At 52.1% G+C, this 16,238-nt stretch overlaps 5 protein-coding genes and 1 non-coding gene across 6 annotated transcripts; 4 read left to right on the top strand and 2 right to left on the bottom strand.

The window, feature by feature from the left end:
* Window positions 1-721: 721 nt before the first annotated feature.
* Window positions 722-1,804, top strand: ACO1O0_005986 (uncharacterized protein; the record flags this gene model as incomplete). The annotated part of the gene is made up of 1 exon (XM_083195387.1): window positions 722-1,804. The coding sequence occupies one exon, from the start codon at window positions 722-724 to the stop codon at window positions 1,802-1,804; it is 1,083 nt and encodes a 360-aa protein (XP_083048403.1).
* Window positions 1,805-2,003: 199 nt separating this feature from the next.
* On the bottom strand, window positions 2,004-3,756 carry ACO1O0_005985 (uncharacterized protein; the record flags this gene model as incomplete). The annotated part of the gene is made up of 2 exons (XM_083195386.1): window positions 2,004-2,159; window positions 2,215-3,756. 2 exons carry the CDS (start codon window positions 3,754-3,756, stop codon window positions 2,004-2,006), a joined length of 1,698 nt encoding a protein of 565 aa, XP_083048402.1.
* An 811-nt stretch (window positions 3,757-4,567) lies between these two features.
* ACO1O0_005984 (enoyl-CoA hydratase) lies at window positions 4,568-5,383 on the top strand (the record flags this gene model as incomplete). The annotated part of the gene is made up of 1 exon (XM_083195385.1): window positions 4,568-5,383. One exon carries the CDS (start codon window positions 4,568-4,570, stop codon window positions 5,381-5,383), a length of 816 nt encoding a protein of 271 aa, XP_083048401.1.
* Window positions 5,384-5,824: 441 nt separating this feature from the next.
* ACO1O0_005983 lies at window positions 5,825-5,921 on the bottom strand. The gene has a single exon. It is a non-coding gene; the product is annotated as a tRNA-Leu (tRNA).
* Window positions 5,922-10,568: 4,647 nt separating this feature from the next.
* On the top strand, window positions 10,569-11,036 carry ACO1O0_005982 (uncharacterized protein; the record flags this gene model as incomplete). The annotated part of the gene is made up of 1 exon (XM_083195384.1): window positions 10,569-11,036. The coding sequence occupies one exon, from the start codon at window positions 10,569-10,571 to the stop codon at window positions 11,034-11,036; it is 468 nt and encodes a 155-aa protein (XP_083048400.1).
* Window positions 11,037-13,266: 2,230 nt separating this feature from the next.
* ACO1O0_005981 (glutathione S-transferase) lies at window positions 13,267-14,382 on the top strand (the record flags this gene model as incomplete). The annotated part of the gene is made up of 2 exons (XM_083195383.1): window positions 13,267-13,287; window positions 13,543-14,382. 2 exons carry the CDS (start codon window positions 13,267-13,269, stop codon window positions 14,380-14,382), a joined length of 861 nt encoding a protein of 286 aa, XP_083048399.1.
* Window positions 14,383-16,238: the final 1,856 nt, after the last annotated feature.

The following is a 16,238-nucleotide window of genomic DNA, read 5'->3' as shown; positions in this document are numbered from 1 at the left end:
GTCCCGGATTATGCTTTATGCTTGTATTTTAGAATTTAGTTTGCTCAACGTGGGGAGTAGGCAGGACCTCACTGTCGGTACGGTCAAGGTTCAGATGGCTATTTGGATCTTAAAAGACGGAATTCTCTTGATAGCGCCATGCATGTCTCTGCTTACAGGACTGTCGCGTGACGTCAGACGGGAAATTGCGATTTGTCACTAAATCCTTCGGAATGCCTACATACATCCTAGCCCTGAGCCCCGGCAACCTGGTTATCTGTCTCCACTGCCAAGATGACCCTTTGTTGTTCATAAAGAGCAAGGGTCGCTATTCGTACATGCATCAGGACATCTACTGTTCACCGTCAAGTCGCTTTTTCCTGTCGGAGTAAAAGACTTCGAAGTGCTCCTGTCATACGGAACCGTGTTTCGTGTGCATGTGTTGGAGTTGGGAAAGCTAATCGAGTGTTGTGAGTAAACAAACAACTGTCCCCCAAACGATCCTATCAGTAACATAGATAAACATGCGCAAGGCAAAATTAGGTGGCGCCTTGCGAAACGACCGGCGTATATAAGCTTTGCCTCCTAGTAGAAAAAAGAAAACCAGAGGTCACAGTGTACCCTGGTTCTGGCGCATCTCATCTTCAGACATCGCCCACCACACACACACGCACTCCTCATCACCTGCTCGACTATCGTCCCATTCGCATACATCAATCGCATCAAAATGAGTCCCTCCATCATGCGCTGCGTCTTGCGCGGCGCCAGCCTGGTTGCCGGCCTGGCGTCTCTGTCCGTCGCTGCGCCTTCACCCACCCACGGCAAACCATCTCAGCCCCTCTCATTCTGGCCTCCCGCGGCTGCAAAGGCCCTGACCAAAATGGTCAGGACGCATGCCAACTCTGGTGCATTTGCTGTCTTTGACATGGATAACACCGCCTACAAGAACGACCTGGAGGAGTCCCTCCTACCCTTCCTTGAGGCCCGCGGCATCATCACCCGCGAGACCCTCGACCCCTCGCTCCACCTCATCCCCTTCAAGGACACGGACGACTACCAGGAGACCCTCTTCAGCTACTACTACCGCCTGTGCGACATCGACGACCTCATCTGCTACCCCTGGGTCGCCCAGGTCTTCAGCGGGCTCACCCTGCGCGAGCTCAAGGGCCACGTCGACGACCTCATGGACTACAACGGCACCATCTCCAGCACCTACTACGACAGCGACGACATTGTCCCCATCGTCGTGTCCAAGCCCCAGCCCTTCCGCGCCCAGCAGCAGCTCTTCGGCTACCTCCAGGACCACGGCATCGCCGTCTACATCGTCAGCGCCGCGGCCGAGGAGCTGGTGCGCATGGTCGCGTCGGACCCCCGGTACGGCTACGGCGTGCCGCCCGAGCAGGTCATTGGCGTGTCGATGCTCCTCAGCAACGAGTCCTCGCCCTCGGTGCCGACTACGGCCCGCAAGCAGATCAGCGAGGGCGCGTACAACCCCAGCACCAACATGGACCTGCGGCTGACGCCGTACCTGTGGACGCCCGCGACGTGGATGGCCGGCAAGTCGGCCGCGATCCGCACGTATATTGACCAGTGGCGCAAGCCGGTGCTCGTGGGCGGCGACACGCCCGACAGCGACGGGTACATGTTCTTCCAGGACGTGGACGTGGAGAATGGCGGCGTGAGGCTGTTTGTGAACCGCAAGCCGAGCTACATGGAGGAGCTGCAGGGGATGATTAGGGAGAATGTTCGCGGGCAGAAGGCGGCGGGGCTGAAGCCGACGGCGCATAAGAACTGGGTTTATGTCAAGCCGGAGGAAATCCTGTGATTTCATTTTATGGGAAGGCTCGGAATATTTTGGACCTTGGAAGATAGTACAGGCCTGAAGTTTTAGGAGAATAATCAGGACGTTAGTCCTGAGGAGAACCTACTCACGAAAGCGAAGGCAGGAAGAAAATATATACGTTCCATTTATGGATATATACAGCTAAAAATCCCGTACCATGTCAAGCTCTCATAATGGCATTTCATGGAGTGATGACATATTCAGCCACGTTGCCCTCCACACGGGGGTAGAACTCAAAGGTAAAGGTCGAAGCCTGTCCCAGGCCGACAACAATGTCAATGATGGAGGATCGGACGATGACGTTCTCGGTATCAAAGGCCCATTGGCCATCCCATGTCTACGTATTTGTCAGTTACCCGCTGTCACAGAGGATAATTTGAGGGGCCACTTACAGCACGAGCCTGCTGGAGAGGGCCGAGGTACTGGGTCCAGTCATCGACGAGGTAGGTTCCATTGTTGGTGATCATCTTGACGGCGGCCACCTCATCAAGGCCCTTGTACTCGATCGGGATGGCGAGATCGGACCCAGCCGCGGCAGATCCGCTGGTGGAAGCCAGCACGGGGACATCCCACTGCACGAGCTGGATGGTGGTGCTTGCGCCGGCCGAGAAGGCCAGCGTGAAGGTCTCGTAGACGCCCGGCGCCGAGTCGGCAGAGATGTACGAGCCGATGAACTCTGCGGAGAAGGCAATGGCCGAGTCGCCGACGGTGTAGTCGGTGCCCTGGACGAGCTCCGTGCCGTCCGAGGCGGTGATGGCGGTGACGGTGTTGCCGTTGAAGATGTACGGCAGCTCCTGGGCCTCGATGGCGTCGCCCACCTTGTTGAAGATGTACGCAGACGAGGACTGCTCCATGGCCACGGCGTCGACGGTGCTTCCGGGAAGCGAGTTGGCGACACCGGCAGCGGCATTCTTCATGATGTCAATGACGGTCTGGTCGCGGAAGACACCCGTCTCGCGGTCCAGGTGATCCAGGCCATTGTCCCACACGCAAACCGTGGCGCCGACCTCGCTCGCCGCTCGCACAAAGTAGTCGAACCACTTCCAGCGCGCCGCGGGCTCCGTGTTGAGGGGCGAGGCGTCGAACTCGCCCACGTAGATGGGCACGTCAGTGAAGTTGCCCCGGACGACGCCCAGTTCGGTGTCCATGGCGGCCTTGTCGGCGTCGGAGCCCCAGATGGTCTTGCCCCAGGCCGAGAAGGTGAAGTCGTAGGGGCTGTAGTAGTGGATCTGCAGCGCCCAGGGGTTGGCGATCTCGGCGGGCGGCTCGAACCACTGCGACGTCTTGGTGGCGTCGTTGCCGCCGCCTGCGAGGGTCACGACACGGCGCGTGTTGAAGCCGCCCGTCTCGGCGAGGGCATCAACGAAGATGGAGTTGAACTGGTTGACCGCGGCACCGTCCTCGGCCGTGTTGGCGGGAGGCTCGTTGATGCTCTCGAAGGCGACGGTCGAGGGCTTGCAGGCCAGCTTCTCGCCGATCTGCAGCCACAAGGCACGGAACTTGGCCTGGATGGCCGTCAGGTCGGCATCGTCGAGGCTGACGTCGGCCCACTCCCACGAGTCGTGGTGGACGTTGGTGACGACCAGGAGGTCGCGCTCGACGGCGAAGTCGATGACGTCGGACACGCGCTGCAGCCACTCGGGGTCGACCTCGTAGTCGGGGCCTTCGCTGAGGAAGTGGTGCGTGTAGGTGACGGGGATGCGCACGCTCTTGAAGCCGGCCTCCTTGATGAAGTCAAACGTGGCCGCCTCGACAGGCGGGTTGTTCCAGGACCCCTCGTCGGGAGTAGCATCTAGGGTGTTTCCCAGGTTCCAGGCTGGATTAGCAGCCGCGATAAACTCGGCAGCTGTAAGGTCCTCGAACGTGCTGTTGCACTGGGCGCGGGCGTGGTGGGCGAGGGCGAAGAGCCCTGCGAGACCGGCTTGGAGCTTCATGGTCGGTGCGATTGATGCTAATTGGATCACAGGGAATGAGGGTTCACTACATGCAAGGCCATGGTTCAGTCTATTTGTATTATTGACCGCTGCGAATTCGGATGCTGCTCCGAAACAGACCCTGCTCGATAATGTCGTGATGCTCCGTGATAGTGACGCATTGAGGCATACCGAACATTTTTCTTAGTCGGTACCTGCCGTTCCGGCGCCCGGCTAGGGTCCTCCGGCACCAATGTGTGATTCTTAGTGTGTGAGAAGTGAAAGGGGTGCTGGATCGTGCATCAGATTGATTCTGGCCATGTGGTCCTCCTCCGTGTTTCCCGATCGGGCAGTGGGGGAGGCAGTTGGAGGTTCGCGACCGGAGAAACAAGAAAGAGCCAAACAGAGAAAGGCGGTTACACCATTTGTGCTTGGCAAAATATTATAGGAAATCCTGTGGGAATTCAACCGGAACGTGGCCGGCTTCTGATGCTTAGGCTGAATGGTGACTTATATACCCAGCGCTCCAGTCCCAAGAAGACAGCCCAAGATTTTATGTTTCGCCGTGTCGGGTTTATATAGTTTCACGTGGTCATGTAAAGAGACATCGCCCATACAGTCTCTCACAAAGACATACGGGATACGAGTAAACAATCAGTGCCCATCTTCTCCGCGTCGACCCCTCTCGATCGGCCCACTTGCCGAGGATGAGATCGAGAAGCATGCGCATATGAATGTACATTCGTGAATTATCAATAATGTCTCTGGTCGCTGTTCATTCTGACTATAATAATACAAATCGCAGAACCGTAAATCATCGCAGTATTCCATGATGGGCCGTGACACAGCTTCCCCATCGGCCCTCGTGGCCAAGTCCTCAGACGGCATCACCACCATCACTATCAACCGACCCCAAGTCCGCAACTGCGTCAACCACTCCACATCCATTCTCCTCGCAGATGCCTTCCGGGAGTTTGACAGGGATGAGTCCCAGAAGGTCTGCATCCTGACCGGTGCAGGCGGAAACTTCTGCTCCGGGTACGATCTCGGCGAAGTGGCCGGCGCGTCATCCGAGCGGCCACCCCCGGTGGACACGATAAACGGCGCCAACGGGCCTATGGGGCCTTCACGCATGTCCCTCTCCAAGCCTGTCATTGCTGCAGTCTCGGGATACGCCGTTGCAGGTGGGCTCGAGCTGGCTCTCCTGGCAGATATGCGCGTGGCGGACAAGTCTGCCGTCTTCGGTGTTTTCTGTCGCCGTTTTGGCGTGCCACTGATCGACGGCGGCACAGTCCGTTTATCCAGAGTCGTTGGGTACGGCCGAGCTATGGACATGGTTCTTACGGGCCGGCCCGTAGATGCAGACGAGGCCCTGGCCTTTGGTCTGGCGAATCGAGTCGTCGAGAGGGGGGATGTTCTAGACGCTGCGCAGCAACTCGCTAGGGATATTGCAAGGTTTCCTCAGAAATGCATGAGGGCGGACCTAGCATCCATGCACTACGCTGCCTACGAAGCTCGCAGTCTTGAAGACGCCTTGAGATACGAGTTCGATGGAGGCTCGCAGGTTGTTGGAGAAGAGAGCATCGGCGGGGCGACCAAATTCACCAAGGGAATAGGCCGGTCAGGTTCATTCAATGCTAAATTCTAGGGGCGGGAGAAATTCAGTAAACTTCGCTACTTCGGGAATTGAGAGAATGCTGACGAGAAAGTTATATCCTGCACTAAGATCTCGGTTCTAGCCCCTATCGATGGTTGACTGCCTCATCGAGTTTGTATATAAACTTATTATGCGCACTGAATTTCAGGAATGAAAACCGATATCAGCCTGAAGATTAGCGGGTGAATAGCTTCCAAGTTCGGTGAAAATAAAACAGCTGGTCCGGTCGGCCAAGTCATCAATGCCGGCGCGGATCTAACATATCGGGCTCTAACGCTAGATTGGAGTTGGAGATATCCCTGACTAAAATAGGGATAAACGGGGCATTTGAATACATAAGAAAGAGGAGACAAAGCTATTTAGTCAATTGTATCCGTATGTGTTTAAGTACTGCCACAAAAAAAAAAAAAAGGAAACCCCGCAAAAAAGAACTGATGAGACTGGGACTCGAACCCAGGAGGATTGCTCCACCAGGAAATGAATTAAGGTAACCTTAACCTGACGCCATAACCAACTCGGCCATCTCACCGAACTTGTATGATGATGGACTGTGTGAATGCAACCGTTAAGCCCTCATCGGTCAAACCCACGATTAGGGAGCAAGGGAATATGGTGTAAATCAGAATGCGAATGGTCTCAGACCCATTTTTATCAGTCATATTACTCTCTAGGAGGACGAACCGGGTCTAATGAAAGCAAAGCTCCCCATTTCTACCAAATAAATGATTCAAGATACGAATCCGGGCTATAGCGACAAGATGGACGGTGGGTGCCAGATCTTTCATCTGTGATCTAAACGCATACCGCGCATTCAATCACCCCTCGGAGCGTCTTAGAAGCAATGCAACCTTTTAATCAATAGTACACATTTTAATTCGGTAGGGTCAATTGCCTCCCGGATTTAGTGTATCTCTTATATTAGGAAAGTTCAGTAGGCCTATTTATCAACTCTCAACTATACACGAAGTTCCTCTATATCAGTATGATTCCCTCCATTTCAACCCCAAGGCATACAAGAGGAGGAATGGAGTTTGTCAGTTGCATACAAATTCTTCTTCACTGGCCCTAAATCGTTGATGTCCCAACGCTCCATGTTCCGTCTCGTACTGGCGGCACTCGCAATGCCCAGCCATTCGATACCGATGCCAGTCAAGAACCCTAAAATATCGTACAAGGCATTTCCGGGATCGTCCACAATTTCGGTATATCATTAGGCCTAAATCAGAAGCTGAGCCCACTAAACGAACCATCGATCGTAGGGCCGTTAATTCGGCCGCCGGGCATGACCGATGCCTAGGATGAAGAAGAGTATTCCCGTGATGAAGCTGATAATCATCGCCTCACGTTCTGCCTTCCTGATCTCTTTAGCCGTGGCAGAAACTTCGTTAATACTGTCGTCAGTAGTCTTCAGTGTGAAAGGAGGCAGAGACGCGGCGTCAAGGAGGTCGGACTACTGAAGTAGGGTATCGTATCCCGTACTGTCCTTGGTTACTGTCCTTGATTATCTGGAGGCGCTCCATGTACTTTTCCACGCAGTAAGAAGACATTCCAGATAAGTCGATCTTGGCTTGGAGATGTTCAAAGTCTTTGAATGTGGCGTCGCCATTTGAATAGTAGTCGGTGTCGATGTCAAGCTCAAGAGCATCATCATCCCCATCATTGGCGCCACCATCGTCATCTCCACCGCCATCGCCGTCTCCGGGGTTTTTAGGAGCTTCCCAGTCACAGGTGTTTATATGTACCTCAATCTTGCCACTCTCGTGGACAATAAGGTAATCGGCCTTGCCGTCTCCGTTATGTAATGGGGCGTTGGTCGCATTGCAAAAGGTCCATGCCATTGAATTGTGGCGCTGGTACCCAGTGAGCACCACTGTAGTTAGAACCCAGCCTGTTGGTGCAATGGGTTAAAAAGTCAAGATTGCACACTTAATGGTGTGCCTCTCAAGACTCAGCTCCCTACCCCGACCTCCCCATCTCATCCTATTCCTCCTAGGGCATCGTCTCTCTATTCAACTTTCTCCACCTCTCTCCTGTCGTCGTTTTGGGGCGCTTTATATTCTAGCGGTGTTTTATCACCATGAAGACACCTGCATTCACGATGATACAACGACTTCCTCTGCCAGCACCATTGGGCCCTCTCCAACCGCCTGGGAGCCGCAGGGGTGTTACCCTGACGAGGATAAAGTAATCCCCCTTATGAAAAAGTGCTTTAGCAAGGGGGTGGAGACGACTCCTTGACTAGGAAAAAGTGCTAGGAGACCTGCTACCGCGAGTCTTTCCCATTCATGGGCTTCAAGGGTGGAAACGGGTGCTGGTGCAGTACCTACGTCGCTGGCGAGTCAACCAAGAACAAGGAAGAGTGTAACATGCCCTAAACTAGTGACAAGAGCGAGATCTATGGTGGAAAGGACCACATGAATGTCTTCAAGGCTAACTATCCCACTAAGGAGACTGGTTCTACTACACCCAAGCCTTCTAGCACCGACAAAGCTGCTGATCATACGCCTTACGATTCAGCCGCTAGCATGAGGTACCGTGCCATATGAAACCGTGGCATTTTCTAGTGACTCTCTTCATATTGGCCATCCAAAAGCGTTCTGATATGGATGGGGACTGGGGGGAGCGGAGATGGAACATGGATATTGGGTTTGCGATAGGTAATACCTTATTTAAAGTGCCTAGAAGCAAGCAACTGATGACCTCTTCACTGCTTAAGTATGTGTTTGTGTAGCCACCAGCAGCGCAGACGTTCGTGATCGACATCTTACGTATGAAATCACTTTGATCGGAAGTCAGCTTACTGAAACAAACTTCTGACAGTCGGCACGCGGCTTGCAAAAAAGTCGATACACTAAATAACTAACGCAGGTAAAACTTATACAGGGACGGTATAATACCAATTTGCATTAGATATGGACTAGAATGTAAATATGATATGATATTCACATATTATACACACACACACATACACACACATACACACACATACACACACATACACACACATACACACACATACACACACATACACACACATATATATACATATATATACATATATATACATATGTTGCATAGATACATTCTAATATATATAAGAACATGCATACAAACCTGTATTTTGTTATAATGGTGTCTCGGGACTTTGCTGACGGCTCGGTCGGCATGTAGGACTTAAGCTTTGCGCCGTCGCATGCAGACACCTGACTCTGGTTCAGATTCCAAGGATTATGGGGATCGTCGGTGGCGAACCGTTAGCTTTTCTTAACGGTCTGAGACGGGACACCCACTTTTCAGTTACGACTGCCATGTTCGTGTGCCTCAATATCTTCCGTTTATGGACGGCTTGGAATAAGGGTGGGTTTATGACACACAAGATGATTCATATATGGTCCAAAGACCTGATCTTCTATCTCCTGTTAACAGTAAGGTTAACGGTAAAGCGTCGTGACATGCGGATACCACAAACCTCAACAGTGCTAGTAGGTAGATAGCGAGAAAAGCGGAGATGCTCTGAGCATCATCATGATGTTATATTAATATTATTTAGTTATTATTTTTCAAGTAGATGATATAGTAGGTTTGGCGCAATATGACTTCACAAAAATAGACAAAGCCGTCATAGAGATGCACCCTTCGGTAGCTGGCCCGGAGTCAAATCAGACCACGGCGCTAGCTTTGGTACGGGTACAGCCCAGTCCAGTCACCTCGTCCCCTGTCTCTGAATTAGAGATCAGAGCTTACCAACAGCATATGTGAAGCTTAGACCAAATCTCCCGACGTCGTATTCGGGGCATTGATTGCAATTGACAAGTGCGATTGAGGGGAATGCACCTTGACCTTTGCTGACTGTGCTCGGACTTGGGTTGGACTGTAGGAATAAGTTAGTTAAATGAAGCTGACAGAATACGGGCCCGTACTCCAGGGATCAATCACTCCTACCATATCTCAGCCTCACGCCCCCGACTGGGCTGGTTTGATCGTTTTGGTTTATTCTGCACCACTTCCCAGTACATGCAGTGTTGAGCGGCGTATCAAAACGGCGGAGACTTCTTAGTATGCGTCATCATTCCAATCACATACATCCCCAGAAGGAAGGCTGAGACAATCTCTCTCCCTACGTCACCCATGGTCACCTACCACGTAAAATCTGAGACCTCCCATGTCCTCACATCAGCTGCAGACTGCAGTGCTCGTACGAAGTACACTGCCGGGTGTATTGTACTGGTCGGATTGTCCCTCCCTCAACGCTGATCATCAGCGGCATCCAGCAACCTGGCGCTGACCTAGATGAATTATAGGTTCATTCCGCTCCCAGAGCGGCCAAAGCAACAATTATTACTCGAATAGCCTTCGCTGGCGGACGGCCGTCTGGTAGCAATGAGGTGGTGCACTGGTTACGCCGCGTCTGACCCCACATGTCAGAGGACCACCACGTTACATGATCGCCATCGTAGATCTGCGCTTGTCCATTGCAGCCTTATGGGTCTCTGGAATGCCATGTTGCTCGATACGGGAAAGGGCAATATCGAGCCGGCCATGTCACGGGCTCACGGGGCTTCGCCTCGCCGGAATCACTCGGTCGATGCCGGTGCCACCGTCGGTGTGGGATCCAAAAATAGGGAACCGGCCCTGGGGATATGGACAGTGTTTGGCCCGTGGTGAAACTCTGCCGGCACGGCCCCGCTGGCGATGTACCGGTAGCTGTCGCCGGCATGCAGTAAGGGTCTTGGGCGGTCGCGTGCCGCCGTCTCGTTGGTCAGCGGTCATCAGGGATGCAGCACCGCCCAACTGCCAGCGCTATACGAGCTGATGCAGAGTGCCGATCACTTCGTGTTGCCCATCCCCATCCGCCGTTGGGGGCAAGATTGGGAAGCTAAGCTCCTTCGTCGCTTCGTCGCGTCGAGGAGCCGAGGAAAGACACAGGCGATGCGGGCCTCATCGTCTTACGGGGCTGACTACGATGGGACTTTTGGGCTCTGTGATGACACATAATGGAAGGACCTGTCTTAGTGGGATTAATCTATATAAGAGGAGCCAGGGTCGCCTTTCAATCGTCGCTGGAGTCATCATCAGCAACCCAACACACTCGTCAAGCAAACAACAAGAACAACCTCCGACGCTCTACACCTCCAAGACACCAACCACCCCTTCAATAAACACCAAAACCGTCAAGATGCTCGCCCAGACCGTCCTCGCCTCTCTCTTCGCCACCGTGGCCCTCGCCATCCCTACTCCCCCCCACGCCAGCAACGGCATGCCTCTCCCCGTTGCCAAGGAGAGCAAGGTCGAGAAGTGGACCACTGTGGACCTCTCCCGCAAGTGCAACAAGGACGACACCGAGTGCATCTGGGACTTCTCCATCGACACCCACAACCCCAACTCCGAGAGCCCCTACCACTGCCAGTACAAGGTCACCGGCGAGCCGGCCTCCGAGACCGACGGCGTCCCCACCATGTGCAAGGTCCTCCGCATTGCCACCGGCTACGACAAGGGCGGAAAGTTCACCGTCCTCACTGCCGTCCACCCCCCGACCAACAGGATGATCTACGCCGGCTTCGACGACTCGCTCCTCGCCGACGGCAAGGTTGTCCCCGACAAGGACTGGGAGGTCGAGCCCGTTCCCGGAACTGAGAAGTACTAGGGAACCACATCTCTCGCTCTCAATGAACCGTTAGGGACGGAGCTTGTAGAATGACTTTACTATTGTTTACTTCTGCCCTCGTGGATTGGGAATGGAATTGGACTATGGGATCGCCACAAGGGGGGGATCTGAATGAATGAGTTTCTGAATTACGATTATACCGACCTATTAGTCGCTCCCTTATTTAGTAATCTAATGATATTAACTACTTCACATCAAATAACTCTATGCAAAATCCCTCGCTTCGGAGTACAACGTAGTAATTTATATTCTCGCTAGCGTACGGATCCTATAAACGACATTTTTTTTAAATGGCCCCATCTATGACTATTACCCTAACCCTTGCCAGCTCCCTGATATCTGCTCTTACGTACAAATTATCGTACGATTTCCCAAATTTGGGAGTCGCCGAGTCAAAGCGGATATTTTAGGATACTGCCCTAGTCTGACGAATCCTCCTAGGCCTGATTGAAAGGTCTGATTGGGGTTTCATGATGAACAACCCAGTCATTTCCCTTGGCGCGACTCTGGTTTAAACCCAGCAGTGGTGTCATCATGAATTCCATCATCAAAATTGGAAATCCCATTCTCACAGGTTCTATCTCTCATTTACCCGAAAGAATTCAAAGCATCACGGCGGTCCTGTGTAAGAACCTCAGTCGACCTATTATCACGATCGCATGTTACTTTCATCTTGCCCCAGATTCTTAGAAAACCGCCAGGTAGACCTGACTGATCACCCCAGCCATCGTCATCGGCACCGTCAACCTGAGTGTCCCCTCCTATGCATCCAACTAGGGGCACCGTCTTAGAAATCATTACTGCGGGGGGGTCTCCATCTGCAATGTGGAGGCCCAGGTGCACCACCACGACCGGCCTCCGTCTTTCGTTGCCGATACAACCTCCGCGGCCCCTTTATCAGCGTCTCCCAGCCACACAATAACACGAGCTAGCCACCCACAGGTTGGGAAGAACCGCGTCATCAACAGCTATCATGTAGCCATAACATTGGGACTCGTCAGATGGCTGCTCAGCATCGCCATCGTCGTCATCTGTGCTTTCGTCCTAGCAGGCGGGGGTTGTGCATCAGCCGCTATTCGCGTCCCTGATTTATAATGCTGTCTGTATACGCGAGCTATGTCTCTTGACTCCCTCATTTATATGGAATTTTGACGGTTGTACAGGCTGGGATTCACTTTCTTCCCCCTGGTCCTCCCGTCAGACAATAATCTCGCACAACTGTACGACCGCCGCGTGTGTATGCTGCCATGGTAATCATCTCATGCCTCCTTTGGATTCCGGCTTTCTGCCTCCTTTACGTAATGTACAGCGACCCTCGCTCCGACAATAAAAAGGAAGGGCGGGATTTCCTTAGGCGGTGGGGGAGTTGACATGGTGCTGGTCGCCGCCATCCTGGGCACATTCGCATTGTAAGTTATTTTCATATCGTGCCCGACTCTTTTAATGCTTACGAAATTGCGTCACAGTGTCTGCGGTGTCGGGCAAGGTTACTATGACTTTTTGCTGCATCAAGGGAGATTTACGTCCGGCGAAATTGAAGAGGCCTATCGAAAGAGCGCCAGACGATGCTGGTACTGAGCTCCGGGACTTCTTGGAATAATGGGAGGGTGATTCAATGACCACCATGATGAAAGGTCCATAGCGAATTAGACTAGATGTGATGAACACAAACAATGGGGAACATGCCTACAACGGTACAATACTTCTCATGTCGACAGTCAGGATCTTTGTCTTCAATCAGAAGTGTCACACTCGTGGAATGGATGCAATATTATAGCTAGCGTTGAACTGTCGTGGTAAGTGGACAAGTGAGCAAATCCATAATATGACACCCATGTCAGCCACTACTAATAGTATATAGGAGCACATCTAGGACATCGTTTTCCTTCACCCAGAGGCGTCTATTTGTCTACCAAAAGCCTCACAATCCACTTTACGCCATTTGTAAGCGAATATTGGGAACTCGCCAATTATTGGCGATGCTAGCAGGGGACGATTGATTAAAAGGGCAGTTTGGCAGTTCCATGACGCGATCGCGCGCGGCTATTACCAAATCATGCTGCATATGTATCATGTGCTGACGAATCGATCAACCTCGAAGCATGTGGTGGTGCCAATCGCTATATAATTCGGGCTTGATACCACCTTGGAGTCACCAATTTCGTGCAGTCCATAAACCATTCATTACATGCTTATCAGTTCGAAAAAAATGTCTCCTACGGCCGGTGTAGTGAGTGGCGCCCAGCCTGCGACTCAACAGACCAAATATTTCATGACTGACACGTGAGTTTGTTAGAGTTACCACAAGAACGGCATTTTCACCCGTCCCGACAGCGCCTTTCGCAGCTTTGTATCTCGCGATGCGGATGCAGAATTTCCTGCCGAAGCTGGACGATATGTCCTTTATTTGAGTTTCTCATGCCCATGGGTTGGATTCTGCGTGCCATATCGAAGGTCATATTCACTATTAGCTGACGCTTTGCAGGCTCATCGGACACTCATCACCCGCAAGCTCAAAGGGCTGGAATCGTTGATTGGTGTGCACCAAGTTGATTACTCGAGCTCAGGCGAGCTCTGGCAGTTCACCGGCCAAAACAACTCTGCATCCGAGGACCCGTTGCACCCAGGCATCACCACCCTGAAGCAGCTGTACCTCAAGGCCGACCCGAACTATACCGGGCGTTACACCGTTCCGCTCCTGTGGGATACAAAGAAAGACGTCCCCGTGAACAATGAGTCGTCAGAGATTCTGCGAATGCTGGCCTTCGAGTTCGACCATCTCTTGCCTGAGGCACAGCGCGAGACAAATCGCCCCGGCGGTGGTTTATACCCAGAGCACCTCCGCAGTGAGATCGATGCGTTAAACGAAAAGGTGTACCGCACCGTCAACAACGGTGTATACATGGTCGGCTTTGCCAAGTCCCAGGAGTCGTACAATTCCAACATTATTTCGCTCTTCGCCGCTCTGGACGAGCTCGACGCGCATCTTGAGAACCGGACGTTTCTCGTTGGCGATCATCTCACCGAAGCTGACATCCGGCTGTATGTGACGCTCGTCCGCTTCGACGCTGGGTACAATACTTCCATGCAATGCAGCCTCAAGAACATCCGGAACGACTACCCCCACCTGCACCGCTATCTGCGGCGTCTATATTGGGACAATGGCGCCTTCAATGATGCTTTCAGGACTACGACGTTGCCGTTGAATATCTACACGCACGGATACGCCGAGTCACGGCGGAGGTTTGTTCTCGGAAATGACGCCCCTCTGATTGTTCCTTCTGTGCCTGGGGAAGAGGTCCTTATTCCTCGCCTGACAGCCTAGCTAGGGAGAGACGAAATGGGGGTTGAAAGGGTTCAATGCAGTTTGGAGACCCGCAATAGCACTCACGCCTCACTATAGGAGCAATAACAAACCAGTGGACTTGTTTTTTAGATCCTACCGGAGCTTGTTTGCTCTTCCTAATTTCTATTTTGGATTGGTCCCCTATTGTGAGGTAGATAGTTAAGGCAGCTACCAATTAACCCTCACACTCTCGGATCGGGTTGCCCTTTTCAGGCCACACATTTAGGGCGAGACGGCGACGGCTTCCATTTTCCTATTGATTTACCCCCCATCGCCCATCGTGTCCATGATGTCTCCCAACGTCAACTTCAACTCATTTACCCATACCATCCAGAACCCCCGACCACCCGAAATTTGCAGAATACAGTCATGGCGTATAATAACTCGGACAATGTCAACGCAGCAATTGCATCCACTCAAATGGTTGTGATTCGCAAAAGACGACACCTTTTCCAGCTCCGAAGAGAGGTCGAGATGTTCGATCACATGCGAACCCTCACCACTATTCCGATACCAGAGGTTCTGGCGTCGGGCCTCGATGGAGAAGATATAGACTGCGGTTCAGGCCTCAACGGAGACGATATGGACTGGGGTTGGGTCGTATTGCAGCTCGGCCAGGGCCGTCCACTTTCCCAAGTCTGGCCCAATATGTCCGCAACCGCCAAAGGTCAAACGATTGCCGAGCTCCGATATTATTTACAGCAGCTGCGCCGAATCCAGCCACCCAATCCCGGAGTAGTTGAGTCCTACTCTGGGGGACCTGTTTACGATGACCGGTTCCATACCCTGCAGACGTATGGGCCGTTCGCATCCGTTAGAGAGTTTAACGACTTTCTAGCAGCACCAGTCACTGATTCAGAGATGTATGCCACATATCGCAAGCGTCTTCTGGATGATTACGAAACCGTGTTCACCCATAGCAATATGTCCTAGGGGAATGTTGTGGTTTTGCCTGCGACGGGCAATATCACTTGCATCTATGAGTGGGAAATGGCGGGTTTCTGGCCGGTGTGGTGGGAATACAGGAAGGCATTATATGGTGGGCGGTACCGACGTTGGTGGTTGAACATTGTGCAACAGATCATGCCAGTGTACCCAGTAGAGACTGAGGTTGATATGAACCTGAACCAGCACTGGGATAATTTCCTCATGGCTACTGTAACCGACTTATAAAGTACATTGTTTCGTTAGCACCCCCCTCATACCCGGATAGGAGTAGAAGACAACACCTTTACTTCAACGCTGTAAGTGATGTGATTATATTGGTACATTTGATTTGTTGCTTACCAAGTAGATGCAATCTGTTCAACGACGGTACTTTCTCTGCCAGTATGGTATACCCGTCGATCTCAAGCCGCCAGATAGATCGTTCTCTTTTCCATAGTAAGAGTATCAACCCATCGTACTGTGAGTATTGTTAATCGCACCCCACAGTAGATTAAATTAAATAAAAATTACTCTGGTCACGAAAATGAAATGCGTACTACGAATATACGCCACGTCTTAATTTAAGAGGATGCGACTTGTACTCACGTATATTCATGCGCTTACTTCAGTGTTGTGTTAAGTATAGTATCCCCCGTCTTATGCTGCCGCGTCTTCTACGCAATTACACCCTGCGCAGTCAGTTCCCTCGTTAGTATGCTCCTGGAGGTATTGTGGAGACGAAGGGGAACGATACTTAGATTGGAAGCTATGACACGGTGCCCAAGGAGGGTGTTACAGAATCCAGTAAATGTTGACATGACATAATTGTTTTAGTATCGGCACGGTTTAGTCCCGTACGGTGCCTTATATATGCCAATATAATGAAGCGTTAAACCGCCAATAAGCTC

This window comes from Amphichorda felina, assembly GCF_050947745.1.
Source record: "Amphichorda felina strain 45539 chromosome Unknown scaffold_6, whole genome shotgun sequence".
NCBI classification, from domain to species: Eukaryota; Fungi; Ascomycota; class Sordariomycetes; order Hypocreales; family Bionectriaceae; genus Amphichorda; species Amphichorda felina.
The sequence above is the reverse complement of the archived record's forward strand: the minus strand, read 5'-3'. Positions and strand labels throughout refer to the sequence as shown.